General features: G+C 40.4%; 1 protein-coding gene and 1 long non-coding RNA gene across 4 annotated transcripts in view; one reads left to right on the top strand and one right to left on the bottom strand.

The window, feature by feature from the left end:
* Positions 1-2,062: 2,062 nt before the first annotated feature.
* LOC108600025 (phosphatidylinositol 4-kinase beta) overlaps positions 2,063-20,334 on the bottom strand; it is a 31,981-nt gene continuing 13,709 nt past the window's right edge. Inside the window, exons 3-13 of one of the 2 annotated variants that reach the window (XM_017987343.1) lie at positions 13,667-14,840; positions 7,184-7,295; positions 6,535-6,745; positions 6,270-6,470; positions 3,764-6,202; positions 3,587-3,705; positions 3,390-3,527; positions 3,060-3,334; positions 2,911-2,999; positions 2,689-2,853; positions 2,063-2,627 (exon numbers count right to left, since the gene is read on the bottom strand). In XM_017987343.1, coding sequence (XP_017842832.1) covers positions 2,440-2,627; positions 2,689-2,853; positions 2,911-2,999; positions 3,060-3,334; positions 3,390-3,527; positions 3,587-3,705; positions 3,764-6,202; positions 6,270-6,470; positions 6,535-6,745; positions 7,184-7,295; positions 13,667-14,664 — 4,935 coding nt within the window. In that variant the 5' untranslated portion in view covers positions 14,665-14,840 and the 3' untranslated portion in view covers positions 2,063-2,439. Of the gene's footprint in view, positions 2,628-2,688; positions 2,854-2,910; positions 3,000-3,059; positions 3,335-3,389; positions 3,528-3,586; positions 3,706-3,763; positions 6,203-6,269; positions 6,471-6,534; positions 6,746-7,183; positions 7,296-7,422; positions 7,523-13,666; positions 14,841-20,334 lie in introns of those variants that run through there. The other variant, XM_017987344.1, reaches the window with a different exon arrangement.
* On the top strand, positions 17,647-18,681 carry LOC108600027. 2 transcript variants are annotated; one of them, XR_001915172.1, is made up of 2 exons: positions 17,647-18,344; positions 18,407-18,681. It is a non-coding gene; the product is annotated as an uncharacterized LOC108600027 (long non-coding RNA). The 2 variants fall into 2 exon arrangements; XR_001915171.1 differs by having other exon boundaries at positions 18,403-18,681.

Raw genomic sequence — 20,334 nt, 5'->3', positions numbered from 1 at the left:
ATAGATTGGCCCTGCACCCCAATGCACTTGCGAAACGCCTCACGTGTTACGTGGGTCGAAGAAGACTTAAGAGGCATCACCCCCAAGATTTGTCAACTAGGTTTATAACCTAGTTATTATTATATCCTATTATAGTATTATTTTATTATTATTATTATAGTATTATAGTATAGTTTAGTATAATTTAGCAAAATATAATTAGGTAAAGTTGCCTCATAGGTAATAGCAAACTAATTTTAACAACAAATTACACATCTAAATAAATTGGAATTAAATTAATAAAATCACGAAAGTATGCAACAGTTTGCAGCTGCAGGGCACTGGTAATCTGCTAAAGAAAACTGGCCATATCTCTGCCATATCCTGTCGCATTTCCAAAATTTTTGGTTTGCGACACTCACAGGACGAGACTCTATCGATCTGCATCAAAAAAATATGGGGTCATCATATTATCCATTAACTTAGAAATTTTTCAGGTCCAGCTCGCAAGGAGATGGCCAAAATCACAAAATGGTCATTATCTCCGGCAACTACCAAGGATGATCCGGATGTCCTTTAGTCAGTTGATAGCCCTATTAAAATCAACATCGTTTGGCACTAATTTGGTCCTGATCCTGCAAAGGATACGGGAGATATAGACGTATATTTCTGTACATGCAGAAAATGCTGTTTTTCTCCGCTCCTGTAAGGACTTTCGTCCTTTGAGTGATATATTCTTAAAGGTATTGATGAGACTACTTGTATACCAAAGGAAATCCTTGTAGTCCTTGTAGTTTTCGAGAAAAAGGATAATTTGTGTTTTCTGACCAATTTTTGCGACTGACCCCCCATGAATTTTTTTCAAAATATTCTTTTTGCTATTTTGAAAATCCTTGAATGCAGTTCGATAGATTCGTCCTTTTGAAATTGGAAGGATAACGAAGGAGTATTAGCTAAAATAGAATGCCTTGAAATCGAAAACTAGCCATATCTGCAAAACTACATGGCGGATTGTCGTTTGGCCAGTTGATGGTCCTGATCCTGCAATGTTATAGTTTTACCTTTTTAAGCAATAACATTTGTGTATCTCTTGTTTGTTGAATATTTTCATCTTTATTTTGTATGTAATATCGGAATTTTAAAATTTGTTTGTATGGTTCCAGTAATTTTGAATTTGTTGTTTGAATCGAGTTTATTAAATAAATTGTAGAAAAATGCAATGACATTTTTCAAATACTTGTAGCTAAATTTTGCTTATCTTGCGTGTTTGTATTAGGTAATTATGTATATGTATATATATATATATAATATATGTATGTATATACTCGTATGCATGTATATAATTAGTATAATATATTATTTTATCTTTCACATAGACAAGCTTGAAATTTACACTTTTAGTGCCTAACTATATTTGTTTTAATTATCTTTTATTACAATTGCGTATAATTTGATTTTTCCCATTTTCTTTATTTATTTGTTAAACTGTTAGCTAAGGTTTAGACTAAAAAAAGTTAGAAAAAAATGTTCATTTCGTTATCGATATATACAAATACATATAATGCGTAGAGTTTTCAAAAGCGAATACAAACAGATTTGACAATAGCTTGAAGTATTTTTTAATTGCGGCACATTTCATAGAATATAAATGTAAGCATATGCATATTTTTTTTGTATAATAAGTATTCATTTGATAGTAGTAATAAAACCCGATAGTTGCTAGAATTGGAAAATAGCAAAGCTTTGTGTGTGTGTGTGTGTATTTACAAATTATTTAAGAGCATGAAAACGTGTGCGAGTGGTGATAATTCTTAAAAATTTTTCATGGATATGCGTGCCAAGTTGCTTTCTTTTCTTTTGCTTACAAGTAGACAGTTATAGGCTTAGGCTGCGTGGCTTTATATGGTAAATCTCTTAAATATATACAAGTCGATGATGATTGATTGCTAAATGCAAGACCGACACGACGACACAAGTGTACGACAACACATTGTACATCGAAGCATTACAGACAAATTACAGTCGCGCATACATTTTACACTTACACGAATATTTCTCTCATATTTTTTTTTGCTTGTTTTGCTTTTTGACTTAAAAGTTAGACAACATACAGTTTAACCTAGGATTTTTTTTTATAACAATTAATGCCAACACGCGCAATCAAACGATTTTGGCTACAAATAACAGTTTTTGTGTTTGGTACAATCTCATTTCCCTTTTTTGCTGGCATTTCACATTTTTTTTCTTCACTCGTTCTTTCTTATTTTGTTTGTTAGTGCTACATTTTAAATATGTATATATATGCGCTTATATATACAGTATATATATAATAAATTTCTTGTTAAAACAAAAAAGTCAGTCCATTGTTTTGGTTTATCAGATCCTCGGGGGCATTTTCATCGGAGTATGAGTCTCTAAGCAGCTGACGCCGAACGCTTAGATTTTCATAAAAAACCGTTCTCACAATATGCCATTCGTATAATATTGATAACCATCGTACAGTTTGGTCGACAGGCTCTTCAACGAGTCCTGCACCAGCTGTTCCACTTTGCGTTCCATTTCCTGCTCAGTTAAATTCATGTGAAAGCGTTTACGGAGATTCTGTACTGTGCCGGAACAGCCATTCTTAAAGCAGGGCAAATGAGCATCTGCAAAAACAAAGTTTTAATATAAAACAATAAAATGGAATGGGGGAAGGGCAAAACTTACTGCTGCGCATTATTTCAACAAAGTTGATAATGCGATCCATATGCTTGCGTGCCGACATCATGCCCACTAGCAATAGGCGATTGAATTCACGCCAATGCTCTGAGCTGGTGCCGCCCATAACATCCACAAATTCATGAGTGAGCTTAAAGGGTGATTGCTCAAAGCCTGCATAAAATACATTTGTTAATAAAGAAACTGCAGCTGTTATAGCTAAGGACATACCCAAATTTTTAGGTGATATGCTCAGAATGAAGCCAAAGTCTATGTGTATGATGTGACCATCTGAATGAAAGAGTATGTTGCCATTATGCCTGCAAGATAAAAGAGCATTAGTTAAATTTGCAACTTGTTGTGCTTTATAAGGAACTCACCTATCCTTAACCTGCAGCAGATAGGATATAAGACAATAAGCCGCACAGCTTTGCACAAAGTTCTTTTGGGCACGACGAAAACTTTCGCCCTCTGGATTGCCATATTCATCAATAAAATAATCCCGCAAGGACTTGTTGGAATTCTTTTTGATTTGATGCAACGACACAGTGTTGAGTATGGGCTCAATAAGACCGCTATCATTGGATAAGCAAATGATTTTGTAGGGGCGCACCCAGAGATCCACTTGCTCCTCCAGCCAAATGATTTTGAACATCTGAGCAACAGAATATTAATAAGTTATATAATGGAAATATTTAAAGGTCAATTACCTGCAGCAGCTGCGTGGCCATAAGCTCTTGACGCAAATCATCACCGCACTTGACAATAGCGGACAGCAGCCGCCAGTTGGACAGATGACCGTAGGGCGAGGATTCGCGTATGAGTTTCTCTTTCTCATCCCAGGGTTCCTATAAAACAAGTTAGTTAGTTATGCATTTTTTTAATGGCTTTAGTTAGCTGGCATTACCTTTAGCGCTGCAGCGGAGGGATCTTCAGGATCATTGCTGAAGGACTTTGTGTTCTCGCAGCTCAAATTGTTGCAGTGACGCGTGCGCACATCGCCAATGTTAAACACAACGGGCGGACCTTGAATTACAAATAAATTGCTTAACAAATTTTATTTAAGTTTATTTCTGCAGCTTACCTTGATCTCTGGAGTCGCAGCTGTCCAGGGACATTTGCGAGATGGCATCGCGTTCGCTAATCTTGCGCATATTCAGATACTGCGCTGTAATCTCATCGTCCTCCTGTGACCACACATCATCCTCGTGCAGCTGCAGTCCGCCAAGTGAGAGCAGATTGCCATTATGATGCGCTGGCGCTGGCTCACCGGAGCCATTCTCGGTGTGGGAATCATTGGCACGCTTGCGTCTGCAGCTGGAGCCATGATGACTGCTGCTGCAGCTGGAGGTGCGACTGCAGCTCTGATGCGAGTTCAGACAGACGCCCTCGAGATGCTCCTCGCTCTTGGTGTGTCGCAGCGTGGGCATCATTTTGGGTATCAACGGCGAGGTGTAGATATCTGGCACCTCCAACACCTCCACATAGATAATGTATGGCGTCTTATCCTTGGAGTTGAGCACGGCAGTCTTCTCCTCTGTGATGCGCACAATGTGATGCGGAATGTCCGAGTAGAGCGGCAGCCAAACACGCGCGGGCAGATTCTTGTTGATGAGATTGAGCGACATGCGCAGCGCCGAAGTCTTCTCCGCCTTCGAAGGCAGCGCCGTGAGATTGCGTCCCACATGCATCAGCGCCTTCATGAACTCCTTCTGTGGCGCCGTCTTGGGTGCGCCACAATTGCAGAGCGTGCGCTGACCCAGCAGACCATTCACCTGGCCACGCACAGTCTCAAAGCAGGTGCAGCCGTTATCGAAGGCGCGGCCCGACGTCAAGTCGCCGAGGCAGAGCTTGGCGGGCGTGCTGGGCAACGTGGCCGTCGTGTACGGCGCCTGCTGATACATGCGATGACTCAAGCCGCCAGCGCCTCCTCGGCTGTCCGCCAGCAGCACTGTGGCATCGGATTGACTGCGATGATGCGTCTTCTTCATAAGCGCCAAGTGGGCGTGGGGTGTGGCATCTGGTTTGGCCTGCTGCTGTTTGTGCTCCTTCTTGGAGAAGATTTCCTTCATCAGCGCCAGCTTGGATTTGCGTGTGCTGCTCGAGGAGCCCACCTGGTAGTTGTACGCCTCCAGCAGCCAGAGGCACTTGAGCGAAAAGTCCACAGACTTGCGGCAGCGTATGGTCAGATACGGATCCAGCACCTCGGCCAGCTCATCCATTTGTATATACATCACTATAAGCTGTGGTATATACAAATCCACCTCCTGATCCGGAAAGCTAAAGATCTTGTTGCCTATGAAGCTCAGCACGCCGGGCTCCTTGGAGTAGAACAAGTAATGCACGGCAAAGTGAATATTGAAGACGGGGGATTCAAAGAAGCGCAGCAGGCCACTGGGTCCACGCTCCAGCTGCTGCTGCTGCTGCTGTTGGCTGCTCGAGTTGGGTGCACGCTCGCTGATGAAGTACTTCACCACGCCGGGCACGGGCACCTTGAGCTTGTGCAGCGAGCTAATCGAGCTGCTCTTGGGCAGAGCAACCTCCGGCGCATGATGCTCTGCCTCGGCGCCTGGCAGACGCAGATTGAGTGTGCGCTCACGCACTTTACTCTCCTCGGGCTTTTGCGCTTCCGTCTCCGACTCCTTAGCTGTGGGCGTGGTCGACTGCGCTGCAGCTGCTGCTGCTGCCGCCGCTGCCTTCTTGCTGGAATTTGAGCTGAGCAGACTGAAGAACTCCTTCTTCTTGGATATATCTGTGGGCGATTTGATTTGCTCCTGCGGCGTTGTTGCGCCCCCAGTGGGCGTGGCAGTTGCTGCGCTGGGCGTTGTTGCTAGCGTCTCCTGATTGCTGTCGCATGTTTTCTGCTTGGCCGCATTCTTCTTCTCGTGATTCTCAATGATGCTTTGGGCGGTGCGAAAGATCGCGTTCTTGGTGGCGCCAAAGAAGTTCTTGAACAGCACCTGGTCGTTTTTTGTGCTTTCAGTGGGCGTTGCCAAGGGCGTGGGCGTGGCCGCAGGCGTTGCAGTTGCGGCAGGCGTCGCTGGCGTTAGTTGCTCCTCCTCTACTGCATCTGGCTGCTGTTGCACTTCCAGCTGGAGCTGCTCCTCATCCAGTTCCTCATCGAGCACTGGCTCAATCTCATTGGGCGCTGTGCCCAGCTCCTTTTTAATGGCCGCCTCGGACATGTTCATCACGCGATAGCGCACGCGTAAATCCAAATCGTTTTCCTCTCGCTGCTGCTGCTCCAGCTGCTGCTTGGCCTGCTCACGCTTGAGCTGCTTCTGTTTGCGTGAGGGACGCAGTGTGCGGCAATCGATGTCGTGCGCTGGATAGAAGCAAAGCTCTGGCTGCATTAGATTGTATTCCTCATCCATCGATGTCGTTTCCATTATATCCAAGCACTGCTCCTCGCCATCGGCATCTGCATCCGCGTCGGCATCCATTTCGCCCGAGTCGAGCGATTCATGCGAATGGCAGATGCGATTCAGCGACAATTGGTCCGACTCAGAGCCACAGATTATGCCTGGAAAGGGTAGTGCGAGTATTTTTGAATAAATGAATGTACACATGCTAGAGAATTCAAAGCCTACCCGAGTCATCTGAGCCCAGACTGGTTAGATCCTCGCGCTTTTTGCTGCTGCCCGCGCTGCTGCAGCTGTTGTTGCTGCTGTTGCTGCCGCCGCTGCCGACGCCATTGCTGCTGGCCATGACTGACAGATCCTGCGCCACTGTTCTTGTGGCCATTGATTCGCTGGACTTGGGCCGCAGACGCAGCGTGGGGCAGGCATCAACTGAAAGCAAATGACAATATGTTAACAGCTGTTGAGCGTTCGAAGCGTTTGAGAGCAAACTTACCCACTGTGCTGATATTATGAACGCTGGCCACAGCTGCGGGCTTCACTCCAGTGGCAGCTGCATTTATCGCTGGTGGCGCTGGTGATGTGGTTAAGGCAGCAGTTACATTTGCTGCTGTTGTGGCAATCTTCGAGCACATATTTGTGCCAAGTATGGAGGATGGCGAGCAGAATGTTGTTTCACTCTCTGCATTGGGCGATGAGACTTCAACCTGCCAACAAACATAACATAACATAAGATAAACATTACATTAACAGCGCTGCAGAGAGCGCAAAGCTTACGTTAAAGCTTTGCCCTTTTAAATTTGGCGAGCGCGAGAGCGAGATGACACTAACAGGTTCTCACTTTTGATAACCAGAAATGTACACAACAACAACAACAGCTATACGAAGTAAGTGCAAAATATCTGAATAACAATGCGCAACGCGATAAAATGAAAATAAATATAATTTTAACAGATTACAGTGCTCATGTACCTATCTATATGTTTGCATGTATGTATGCGTGTGACTGTCTGTAGTGAAAACTAAAACTTTCCAAGTTCAGCTGCGCCTATAGTGTGTGTGAGTGGGTGGCTGGGTTGGAATTTGCACTTGCTAGCTGAACTGAGTTGAGCTGGGAGGGGGGGTTATTACAATTTTTGACTCACCTCTGGTATGCGTTGTAGGGCACTATCCAAACTACGATTGCGATGGTGTTGGGTGTGATTGATGCGTGTATTCGTCACCTGCGACACAGGCGGCAGCAGTATGCCCATAGATCTGCAAGAGAAACGCAATTGCCATTTAATATAAGCAATATAGACAGCAAATAAAATCAATTAACTTATAGCTGAAACACAAACAAACAATATGGTTATTGCTTTCTATGTTATGCCCACTCAATTACTTTAGCGTTTTGCACTTTAACACGCAGCTGCAATGCTTTTAAACTCTAAAGCATTTAGCACAAATTAAATTAGCAATATTCTTTTTTGTTAAAGAGTAAGCACAGCCAGCAGCAACAAAAGCACAAAAACACACACAAAAAAAAATACAACTAAACACACACACACATACAGACAAATGCACATAAATCAAAAGCTCTGCTCAACAGCTGCTGTTATGCTAAAGTGCCAAATTGAGCAACATAACAGCAACTGCTATGACTCAATTTGGCAGCGTTAGGCTTAACAGCGCATGCAGCGGCGCGCTGTTAGGCAATTTAATTTATATTGATAACAATATTGTTTTAATTTCTATGACACATGTAGCATTTTTGTTGCATTAGCTAATAAAACAAAACAATAATTGAAAATACAAATAAAAAAGCAATTCAAGCGCTATACACGCGCTTATTATTTGATAATGAATGAATGATATGAACATGACGATTTTGCATGTGATAACAAAAAGTTATTTATGGCTGATTTCTACAAAAACAACGACCTTCAGACTATACACAGTGGTTAACCTTCAATAATTTGCAAAATGCAAAGCGATTTGCAGTCGCAGAATCTTAGAGATAATTGTAGTTATCTTATAGATAAATTAGTTGCGTCAAAAGGTTATAAAAAAAGTGTGATACATAAAGCTATAGATAGAGCAAGACTTGGCTGATTGATGTGTGGGCTTCTGCATAAAAATATTAAGCATACGTTAGGTTGTACAGCAGGCAAAATGACAATTTTATTGAATTAAAAACTGCTGCTAGCTTTTTTTTACAAAATGTGCACTCTATTTGTTCAAATAGTATGGTGTGTATATCTAGCGTTATCTGCACTTAACTATGGTAAGGGTAGCAGCAGTAAACTACAATTGGAGTCAGCAGCCCTTGCGGGCCAAGCAGCGTCGTCGTCGTTGTTGTTCTTGTATCTCGGCCTTGTTGTCTGCGCTGGCTTTTTGGCAGCTTGCCAGGCAGCCAGCCAGCGAACCGGCTAACTACTATCAACGTAAAGCACACACGTGCATATACACACAAAAAATCGTAAATATATATAGAGCTAGTAGTAGTAGTAGTTGTAGTAGTAGGTGTGTCGCTGATTGCCGAGCATGTGTTGTGCTCAGCGCTTTGTTTCCTACTTCTGGCGCTTCCTTGTGGGGAAGCCTTTTCGTTTTTCTTTTTTTGTGCTCTCGAGTTGATTGGCCGTGAACAATGTGGCAAAGCAGCAAAAACGATAAAAGGAAAGCAAAGCAACAGCAACCCAAGCAAAAGTGCAAGTGTAAATGAGCTGAAGCGACTAAGAGGAGTTTGGAGTTTAGCACGGTCGGGGTAAAGAACTTTCAACTAAGTAAAGAGAGCAGACCCTTGTTGACTTTAATTTGCATGATAAGCTCCAAGACTCTGGCTCTTTAACAAATTTTGTGGCTTGTTTCTAAGCTAATGCGCGCTATTGTGGCTTGTGGCTTGTTTAATATGCAAAGCGCGCAAGCTGCGAGCTTCGAGCATCAGTTGTGTGGGGGCTGCTGTTGATATTGCAAATCGTTCGCATTCCATTCCACATGCCAAAATCACATTTGTTGTACAATTATTTAAACATTTGCATGCATTTGCGTTCAGCTGCACCCATCAAGCCCTTAAGCAGCCAACTAAGCAGCGAGTTTATGTCACGTATTGGGTTTTAACGCTTTTTTAAACAAGGTCGTAATAGCTGAATTTATGCCTTACGTTGTCACTGCAATTGTAAGACTGTCTGCAATAATTTTTGTTTGTTTAGCGAAGTGAATGCCCTCAAGCAACAACGACAAGCGTTGACAACTAATGTTTTCGACAGTGTCTTTCGCTTTCACCTGTAAATCGGGTTCAGCGACATGTGCATAATGACGTTGCATCTTTTTTTTAAAGCTATATGCATATGCATATTACACAAAGTTTGTTGGCCAACTTCCGTGTGTATAGTGAATGGCAAATCAACAACAAATCTGTTCATTCATAGTACGTTTATTTGTTTAGTTAGTGCTGGGGCAGTTAGTTACTCAAAAAGCAACTTTAAGCCTACGTCTAAGCCAGACTAAGGTTAACAACAACAGCACTTAACGGGCTCAAACGAAATGTATAACAAAGCTTTGAGTGAAGTCTGCTGCTGCTTCAAATTGAAGCAGGGGCAGAGGCAGTCGCATTGCAGTTAAGAGAGAACAAACAATGGAGCAAAGGGCGGGGGGCAGTTCATTTGAAGTGGGCGTAGTGTCTATGGCTAGCACATGATATGGGCTTTGAAATAATGCAAAGTACAGTGGGTATTTGTTAGCTGACTTTGTGTTAGATATTGAGTTATAAGCAAAAGTTCAAAACAAAACACAAGACAAGATTTAAATCATAGAAAAAATTTAAACAAAATACGCGTTAATTTCAATTTGTGTGTTTAAAGTTTGTTTAGTTGAATTTTTGTGCACATAGTAAACTAATTTAGTTTATGCAGCTAAACTCATTTAGCTTTAGTCTATTTAATGCATAATTTAGCAGCTCTTGCTAATAAAACATAAAATCAATGACATTTAAATTATTTATAGCGCAGGCTTTAGTTATATGTTTGTGTGCTAAGCATTAAAGCAAACAAACATAACATATAGCCAACAACAACAGCAGCGCACTAAAATGTTAATGACAATGAAAATGCCAAGAGCCAAATGCATTGCCAACTTGCATGCATATATATCTAATATATACGCCTAGCTATCAGTCTGCCATCGCGCTCTCACTCACACTAGCTATATATACATATATATAACTAATTCTCAACCACAGCAAATTTGCATTTAAGCTTTGGCTCCCCCGGGAACAGCGTTAAATGCCATTGAACTTTTTGTGCCGCGAATTTGCGCAATATAAAAAAAATGTTTTAGTGGGCGGCATTGTATATATATATATGCAGCTATATGTGTGTGTGTGTGCATTTGAAATTGATGCGGCTTGCAGTTCAGACAGCTGACAGCGCGCCACTCAGTTTTTAAACAAAACGTAAGGCAAGCTTACAAAATATTTATGTTGAAAAACGAGCTTTTATATAAAAAATAAAAGCAAAAACATTTCTCATCATTTGCATATTTGAAACGCCAAACAAAATGCATGAAAATTCCGTAACTATTGTTTGCAGTAAAAATATTTGTGAACATATTTCAAAAGGTTAAATTGCTTAGTTGTTGCCACAGCAGCAGCAGCAGCAGCAGCAGCTTGCCACTAAAATGCTGTTTAAGCTACCTATGCCAAGGTGTGTCAACATGCGATAGTCACAACAACAAATGTAATCAGAGAAGCAGCAGCAGCTATAAAAAAAGAAAAAAGTTGGCAGCAGCACTTGCTACAGGCTGCGCGCCGCATCAAATTGAAGTTGCGCAGGGTGTGGCAGCAACAGCAGGATACAGATACACACACACACACAGACACACACGAAGCAGTTGCAAGTTTGCTATGTAAAGAATTTTTATAGCGCTTTGACTTTACTGATTTTACAGATTGTGCTCAAAAGCGGAAATTATAAGTTGACTTGATTTTCTTTTTTTTGAGTTGCAGCAACAAAAGAAAATTTATAAATACATGTGTGCGGGGGGTGGGTGCGGGGTGTGCTGTCATGTTGTCAGTACGTCTATCAATTTTCACTGCAATCAATTGAAATGGAAACATATTGAATCTGAGCCTGAGCTGCAGTTTCAAACTTGCTACAGTGAAGCGACGCTATAAATGCAGTGAGCGCACATTTTATAGCAATTTTGCTTGCCACATATGCTTGCCACAGCAACGCCCCCGCCCCTTTGACATAACTGCATGCATGCGCAAAATATTTCATATATAAACACACACACACACACACATATGCATATCAGTTTACGCCGCAGCAACAAAAACTATATTTATGTGCCTCTGACACATATGAAATATAAATTTCACACAAAATTGCGCATTCCTTACACTTGCCGCATATATATATAAATATCTCATATATATTAACGACTTACAACGACTTGTTGAAATTTTAAATGTAATTAAGTGTGCTTAAATATTTGATTTTATGCAAATAGTTGAGCACACATGTTGTTGCTTAAATTTAGTTTTTAATTAGTGTAAGCAACAGCAACTACTAAAATGTTAGTCAGCTATAAGCATTGATTATTATTTAAACCTGCCAGTTAGTGCTAATAGCTGCGCTTAGGCTTAATAGCAGCTAATGATTTAAATTTCTTACAAAGGCGCTTTCATTTTTTTTAATATGTCTGCATAAATTCTTAGATTTGCATATAAATTAAATAATTTGCCATTTAAATTTCTATAAAATGCTGTATAAAAATAAATGCTTGACTATTTCTATTTAAGTAGTTGCGCTGCTGTGATTAAAACTTTGCTTTAACTCGAGCTAAGCAATTGCCTAATAATTCTAATACTTGCCTTTAACTCATGCTAAGCAATTGGCTAATAGTTCGTAAGTCGTCTACTGTTCGTCTGCTAATTATAATTCCCACAAATTCTATAACAATAAGGCAATGGCATAGCTACAATTTGATATAGAAGTAGCAAAGCTTTGCAATGCATTTAAATTCAAGTCAAATTTATAAAGCGTATAAACGTTTACTTAAATACCCCCCAACACTCTGCGCTGCCCAAACAATTACAATAGCAACACTTCATATGCAATTTTGGCTGCAAGTTGCAGCTGCAAGCTTCAGTTTCAACCAGTGTTGCCAGATTTTAAGAGACAAGATAGGCTAGATTGAGGAAAATAAAAGCTGGAATAAGCTAGACACTAAATGTGTGTGAAAACTTAAGTGAAGACTGGAAATTTGAAGTCGAAATTCATGAAATTACGAAAGGTAAAAGTAAAAAAAAAAAGGTCAGCGCCTGCAAATTTCATACAAATGAAAGCAATTGACCAAAATTAAAAAAGAGCTAAGAGCAAATTAAAATATGCTAGATTTCAGGCTATAAGCTATTCGCTACATTTATATTATAATTTTGAAATAGGCTAGAACTAGCTCGAAATATGCTAAACTGGCAACACTGGTTTCAACATATGCGCAGCTCATTATTCAATTAGAACTCTCAACTTTGAGCTGGAGTCGTTGCCATAGCTTTGGGGCTTTGTTTTAGTGAATCGATGGGCAACTGCTTGGTAGACCAATCTGTTGTCATTTTAGTTTTAAGCTAATTGCATGGCTAGTTGCAGTTGTGGCAGTGGCAATGATAATTGCAACAGTTTCCCATTTAGCATTTTGATGTGTGTGTGTGTCTAGAAACTAAATTAACATTGATGGGGCACAACACTGCTGCATGCCACATGACAGTTGAGCACTTGCAACGTACGTGGAAATGCAAAAATCGTTTTCAATAAACAGTTCGAGAGGCGCATGCAACACGCATAGCTGAGGCGCCCTGTGTGTTAGTTTGTCGTTGCGCCTGCGTGGCGTGTCATGAGTGTGTGGCAGCAAGGGGGGCGTGGCTGATGTGTGGCGCGACAGGCTGAAAAACTTTTGACGCCATTGTGGTAATTTCTGCAGGGAAAACACAGCGACAAACAAATTGAAGTAAAGTGGCAGCGGCTGGGGCAACACTTGCGAGACTTGCAGACTGACGCCAGGCTGCAATTTTTGCCCACCCCGCGCGGCGCAGCACTCCTTGCTAGTTGCGTGCCATGCCACAAGCGGCGTCAGCTTTTCCGGTTTGTTGCAAGAGACAGCGAGAGAGCGCGCGCAGTTCTCTTTCAACTTGTGGCAAGTAAACTAATGAGCCTAGCACATCGCTTTTTGGTATTTATGATGGGCCATTAAGTCTTACAACCGCGCCGCACCTTCGACGCTTAGGGGCGTGGCATGTCTAAGGAGCCAACTGATTGACGCGCTGTCAATAATTCAATGTGGACGCTTAAAAGCAGCAAATTGGGTCGCGCCTCAGTTTAATTGCCGCAGGTACGCGCAGTGTGTTGAAATTTAAAGCTGCTGCTGACTCATGCCACATGTGGCAAGGTGTGAATTTAGCTGCCAAGTCAAAGGTCAAAAGGGGCGAACGCCAAGTTCGAGGCTCAAATTGTTGCAAACTGCCAAACAATTATTATGTTGGATTTGCGGCAAGGACACACAACAAGTTGAAGGCTTCTCGTGGCAAGTTGCATGTGGCCAGCTCAATTTTTAAAAATAGCTAAATCGTTGTTTTGATTTGTTGCACTCACCTAAAGTCCAAGCTCAAGTTCCTTTGATGCGTTGAAATGCGCTTGGGCGGCTGCCCGTTGGCGGCGGCGGCGCCTGCTGCAGCTGGCGGCGCTACGCTGAGGTTGGGCCTGCCATGCACTGAGGGCATTGAGTGATTGAAGCCGCGACTCAGACTCAGTCGGGGCTTGGAGTAGCGCGCATGCTTGGGCGTGCTGGCTGCTGAGCTTATGGCCGGCTGAGTGAGTGGCAAAGTGAGTGGCGGGGCTTTCATAAAGGCGGGCACATAGTCCTCCGTGGTTTGCTTGAGCACAGGTGAGGCCAGCGGCGTGGCACAGGCGCTGCCATTGGTGGCAATGCTAAGTGGCGAGCAGTCCTGCTCCGAGTTGAGCGAGCTGAGCGTGCTGCTGGACACGGAGTGCGCATCGCCGGCTGCACTGGCCGCAGCAGCAGCAGCACTGGGCGCTGTGGTGGGTGAGTGCACCACGGTGCTGTTGCTATGCTCACTGGAGCTGCTGGTGCTGTTGCAAGCGGCCGTCGAATGCTCCGAGTTGTCATCCTCCTCCAGCGCACAAATGTCCATGTTGCCATTCTCCGCCAGCTGCAGCTTATGCCCATGCACTTTGCCATTCATATTGTAGTCCGCGTCGCAGCTTAAACGCACCAGCGTAGGCGCACAATGATCCACCACATCCACGCCAGCAGCATCCGCTGGCTGCTCCTCGTTAATCACAACGCTGCCGCCGCCGCCGCTGCTGCTGCTCTCCAGCTCATTGGCCACCACTACAACCGGTGAGAGCAGCTTGTTTGCTGTTTCGATTTCGCGTATTTGACGCAAATACTGATAGCCATTATCCTGTGCTGACGTCATTACCACAGGCTTTTTGCTTCTCAAGCTCAGCGCCACCAAACTGCTGGACATTTGTTTATCAGACGTTGCTGCTGCTGCTGCTGCTGTTGTTGTTGCTGTTGTTATGTTGTTGCTCTTTTTGGTCTTAAATGCTGAGATAACCGAATTCATGTTGTTGTTGTTGCTTGTTGGCTGCTTTATATTTATTATTTAAGCTGCTTTAATTAGCTTTTAGCCATAATTTTAGCTGCTGCGCTGTTGCTGGCCGCTGCTCAGCTCAAGTGGCTCAAGTTGAGTCATCCTAGTCTGCAACATATTGTGGCATGTGCGCGAAGCATGTTTCTCAACTGTAAATAAAGCGTATAATATATAAATTAGTAAGTATTTTGTCAACAGACAGCAACACAAATAAATTTCTATTACTTTGCCGCTTGTTGGCGCCTTAGACTCGTTAAATAAAAAAAAAAGAGGAAAGCTGGAAATTCGTCCTTGCCGAGTTTGGTTTTAGTTGGTTAGCCCCAGCTCATTGCTCTGTGTGGCACACAAAATTGTGGAAAATGTAGCCAAATCCTTGGCACATGACCAAATGCAAATCAATGACGCCAAAATTTTATTTATAGCTAAACAACAGCGAAAAAACTTTTTAGACGCTCGAGTGGCCCTGAATTGATATTAAGACAATTTTTTTTTCACTCACTCATGTGTCTGCTGGGTTTGTATATACAAATATGCTATATAATCTTAATATATATGTATTATAGTATAGACGAGCGGCAGTGCAAATGAACTAAGCTATATTTTTATATCCCGTTTCTAAATAAAAATTAAGCTGCCTATAATATAATTATATATACATATCTATAGCTATAATATATATGTAGTTGCTAGAAGTTACTAAATACGTATGCATACAAAATATATATTTGTTTAAATTTTTATTTAATTTTATATTTTTATATTTATTTTAAAATTAATTCTAATATTTATTTATGCAGAAATTTCATTTATATAGAAAATCTATGTGGAAGTTACTTTATATATAAATTAAATTTGTTTATATTTTTTTTTTATATTTTACATTTTTTTATAAGTAAAAGAAAATTCCATTGCTGATAATTTCTGCTTCAATTATATTATAGCTTTGCTTTATTTATATATAGCTATAAAAATCATATTTAAGTTATCTCAAATGTCTTTCTATGCATATTACATTTTATTTATATTTCCTATAGCTTTAAGTTCTAATACAATTTCCGCTTTATAGCAACTTTGAACTACAACAAACTAAGTCAAGACTCAAGCACACACTAGTTAACTATAGCCTGTGCCGACTGTAGCTTAAAATGAAAACAAATTTGTAGGCAAATTTGTCATTTCTTTTCGGCAGAAAGCAAAACAAGAAAAAAACAATAAAAATTGGGGGCAGAGCAATCAGCAGCGTGTCGTGTGTGTTTTAAATGCTTTTCAAGGGTACAAGGGCCAATGCACTTTCCGAGTCAAAAGCAAAGGCACAACCTTGACCTATTTACCTGTTACCTGCTGCTGGCTTCTGCATAATAAAAACGATTTTTTGACTATCGATTTTTTTCTGCTATTGCGTGAGAAAGTCAACAAATGTTTTAAACGTTAACAGCAATTTGCAGTTTGGACTTGAGGTTGGTCTAAGCTAAGGCGTGGCGCAGCTTGTGCTCATTACCTCATGCCCCGCTTTAAAGCAAACGACACTTTCTTGCAGATAAATAATAAACAGTGTGGAAAAAAAAAACGACACTTAACTTAGCTACTGGTCTGACCCCAATTATGCATACGCCCTGTTGTGCCGACTCTGTAGCAATCGCACAGCCTCAATCTGCAATCCACACACACACACACACATGACAAACTTGTGCCAAATAAAAATGCAAACCCCCACCCAGTCCTCCCTCCATTCATGCTGCTTCAAGTGGGCGTATTGTTATGCGTTTTTTATTATATTTGCTGTAGCAGTCGCATTGTCTTTGCTTATCTACAAGTTCCTAAGCGCTATATTCTCAAATTATATAGCGCGCTGCGCCATTTAATGAATCATTATATATCTAGCTGCGCTATATAAAACTTTTGTGGCTATGACACATTTTGCTTTACTTTTTGCACTCAATTTTTAATCAATTAAGCGTAAATTACATTTTTATATGAATGTCAAGGCTATGAATTTCTTTGACTTTCACTTAAACAAAAAGATTTAAATATATTAAACAGCTTAAAGCGCGCTGAACGTGACTTTGACTTAAAGTTATTTATTTTAGTTAATTCAACTTGACAACAAGCAGCTCCAAAATTGTTTATTACCTTTAATGCTAATTTTATTGATATATATAGTATGTGCTTTATAGGACTGTAGCCACAGCATACAAATGAAAGTTGTTTGCGCATTAATCTGCACTAATCAAGCTGCTTACGTCCGTCAAGCTCTAACACCCAGCGCTGAAGCTAAGCAGCGCAGCTTACACATGGCTTTATATATAGTAGCTGCTATATATATAGCCAAAGAAATTGAAACTACTAAAGCTGTTGAGCTAATGAGCTTAGAAATTAAATGTACAATGCACATGACAAAATCTAATTAATTAATTTGATGAGCTACAAAAGTTAGTGGACTAAATTGCAACAACAGCAACTAGACTAGCAAATATAAATAATTTGATAAAAAATATATACACTGCAACAAATTGTAGTTGAGCATTTGCTAAAAAAAAATCTAGCAAAAATTTATAAAAGAAAAAATATATATTAATATTATAACAATATTTTTATAATAATATACACTGCAACAAATTGTAGCTGAACAAATTAATTGTATAAATCTAGCAAAAATATATAAATTTATATATACACAAATATATATATACACTGCAATAAATTGTAGCTGAACAAATTAATTGTATAAATCTAGCAAATATATATAATTTGATAAAAAATATATATACACTGCAACAAATTTATTTATTTATGCAACAAATTGTAGACTGCAATTAATTGCATAAATTTGAATTAAACTAATACAATTTTTAATAAAGCTTTCAACACATTACGTTTCCAACTCTAATGAACTTGGCTATAAATTATTTTTGGACATTTTTTTGGCCATCTAGTGCTCTTTTTTTTTTGCGCCAACACAATGACCTAATCAAAATAATAAAACATTGAAAATTCCCGCCACTCTATCTCTAGTCCAACGCTATTGCTATAAACTTTTTGTTGTTGCCAACGAGCAACATTCTATTATCATAAAAATACAGACACACGCACACGCGTTAGAGGCGCCTCTTGTTATAAATAGCGCTCCAGCTGAATGAAATTAACATTGAAAATTCTAAGGCGCTGGCGTTTGTCTAAATCAGCAAACAAAAAAATGCCGAAGGGGTCAAAAAGCAAAGCGCTTGGCAGTCAAACAGGCAGCTGCCTTCAATTAATTTAAGTGCAAAATTTTTTCATTACCAACGCCGCCAAAAACAAAAGCGAAGCATGAACGGAATGTGCCTCACACCCCCTAGCCTAGGTAAAAAGGCAGATGCTTTATAGCCAATGTTGACCGTTGCCACTTTTGGTGGCATGCGTCAGTTGCTATTCATGTTAATCGTCAACACGTGCAAAAAAAGGCTAAAATAAGCAGTCAAGACACTCCTAGAATATGGCCAAGCTGCAAAATTAAAGGCCCGTCCGTTTGTGCTTTATAATTTATTTGATTTTAGTGCTGATCGTACGATAAGCTGGCAGTTGTTGCTACCGCTAAATGTGGCAAGAGCGTCTAACATTTATATAACCAATTGGAAGTCAAGTGCGTGAGTCAGTGAATCTTACAAACTGTAACGGTAACTACGGCATTTGCTTATCTCAAATTGAATTTTAATTTATTAAACATTTTTTAAGGCAGCGAAGATAAGCAACAAAATTCTAATCAATACTTTTGGGTAATTTGAGCCAAGGCACTTGGGAATTATTTAACTGCGTGGGAAGGTCTTTACACTCTCAAGCGTGTGTGTGTGTGTGTGTGGGTTTATCTACAGTTTGTAATGCGATTCTTTTGGCTACGAATTATGGCAAATGCCACTTGACTTGTTAAGTGCTGCGTCTTTAGTTTAAACTGCATGCAATCGACTGTTTTTTCTCATGAGAATTCGTCGTAAGTAGCAGCAGCAGCAGCTCATGGCTCATTAAATTTTAAACCTTCATAATACGCACTTGAGACTGTCAAATATTTTACAAGCAATCGTCTAATTCAGTAGCTGCTGCTGCTTTTAAGCCAAGCTCAGCCATTTACATTGAATTTGTTCTTGAATTACAAGCACATTACAATTAATTATGTTGTAGTGGACGCGCGGCTTGCTCTTGTGGCTTTCTACACTTGTTACTTGTCTCTAATAATTACACAACATCACAATCATTAAGTTGTCTTCGTTGTTGCAGCACAGACGACAGCGACAGTCGCTTGACTAACTCAAGCCAAGGTCATAACAATTGTTTTCATTGGGCAGTGGGCGGCAGGCGGCGGGTTGGGAGTGGGGGCGGCTAACTATTTGTTTGTGCGCGCTCAGTTGTCACATAGAGTGACTATCGCTTGGCAATTGAGCAAGCAGCGCGAGACTTGAAATAAATACAAATTAAGTTCACAAAAGTTCAATAGCAACAATTTTTAGTTAGACATACAAACAAGGTAAAAGTTTTAAAGGCAGCTGGGACTATTAAATATATTCTGATTAATTGAGTTAATAAAAGATTGAACCGCCTAGCAGTTAAAATTGTTCTTAAATTACATTTGCTTGTTTGCTATAAATAAAATGTAAAAAAGTTACAATTAAACTAAATGTTATTTGCTTAAAACAAAGACAATACTAAGCATAGTCTATATAGACTACAGATTTATACTATAGTCTTTGGTTAAAGCTATTTAGAAGTTTTGATTCAAAAGCATTTAAATTTGTATTGTAAACATTTTCGAATTGTGCGCCTAACAGAATTTTTTTTAATTTATTATTAATATTATTTACATTATATATTTTTTTTATATTTATTATTTATATTATATATAAATAGGCACACGCCTGTATATTAAATTTTGTTAGCCCAACAGAACTTTCCTTTTAAAGCGAGAAAACTTAAGTCGCACTTATATGAATTTTGTTATTTGGTTTTCAGTTTGAAACATGGCCAAATGGTAATACAAGCGTTGTAGCTTGTCAGCCATGGCCAGCAATCAATCAAAGTGAGCCAGAGAGTTAAAAACAAGTTTTTGTTGCGTTGCAACAGGAAAAAAAACAAACTGTGGGGAGCAGTGTCCATTTTTTTTGGGCAGACAGAATCACAACAAGCTTGACTTGACGCGTTGTGAGAGTTGACCTTACAACAAACAACAGTCAACAGTCAGCCAAGCAGCCAGGCAGGCATTGGTTGCATGCCTCAGTGCGCGAGGCACCCTCGAAAATAAAGAACAACAACAAATTGGTAGCCAGCAATTGCAACTGCAACTGCAGAGCTTCGTATGTGCCACATAATTATTTTTTGCAACGGAAGCAGGCGTCAGGCGTCAGCAAGTTGCTACAATTTGTGGCAAGTTGCAGACAACAATAAGCAGCGTCTGCTGCAGCTTTAAGCTGCGGCTATAAATATAATGCAGCTGATTACAGAATGATTAGCTTACACTTCATATATATTTATCTTCAAGTATGTTTACATGTGTGTGTCTTTGTGTTTGTGTGTTTGTGCGCTTACTTCCTGTGGCTACTGTGGTGGCTGCTAAATTATTCAAGTCATGTTTGTGCCACAACAAGGCCAATGGGAACTCAACTCGGAGCTCTCAGCTCC

This window comes from Drosophila busckii, chromosome 3L, assembly GCF_011750605.1.
Source record: "Drosophila busckii strain San Diego stock center, stock number 13000-0081.31 chromosome 3L, ASM1175060v1, whole genome shotgun sequence".
NCBI lineage: Eukaryota > Metazoa > Arthropoda > Insecta > Diptera > Drosophilidae > Drosophila > Drosophila busckii.
This window is presented reverse-complemented; position numbering and strand designations above follow the sequence as displayed.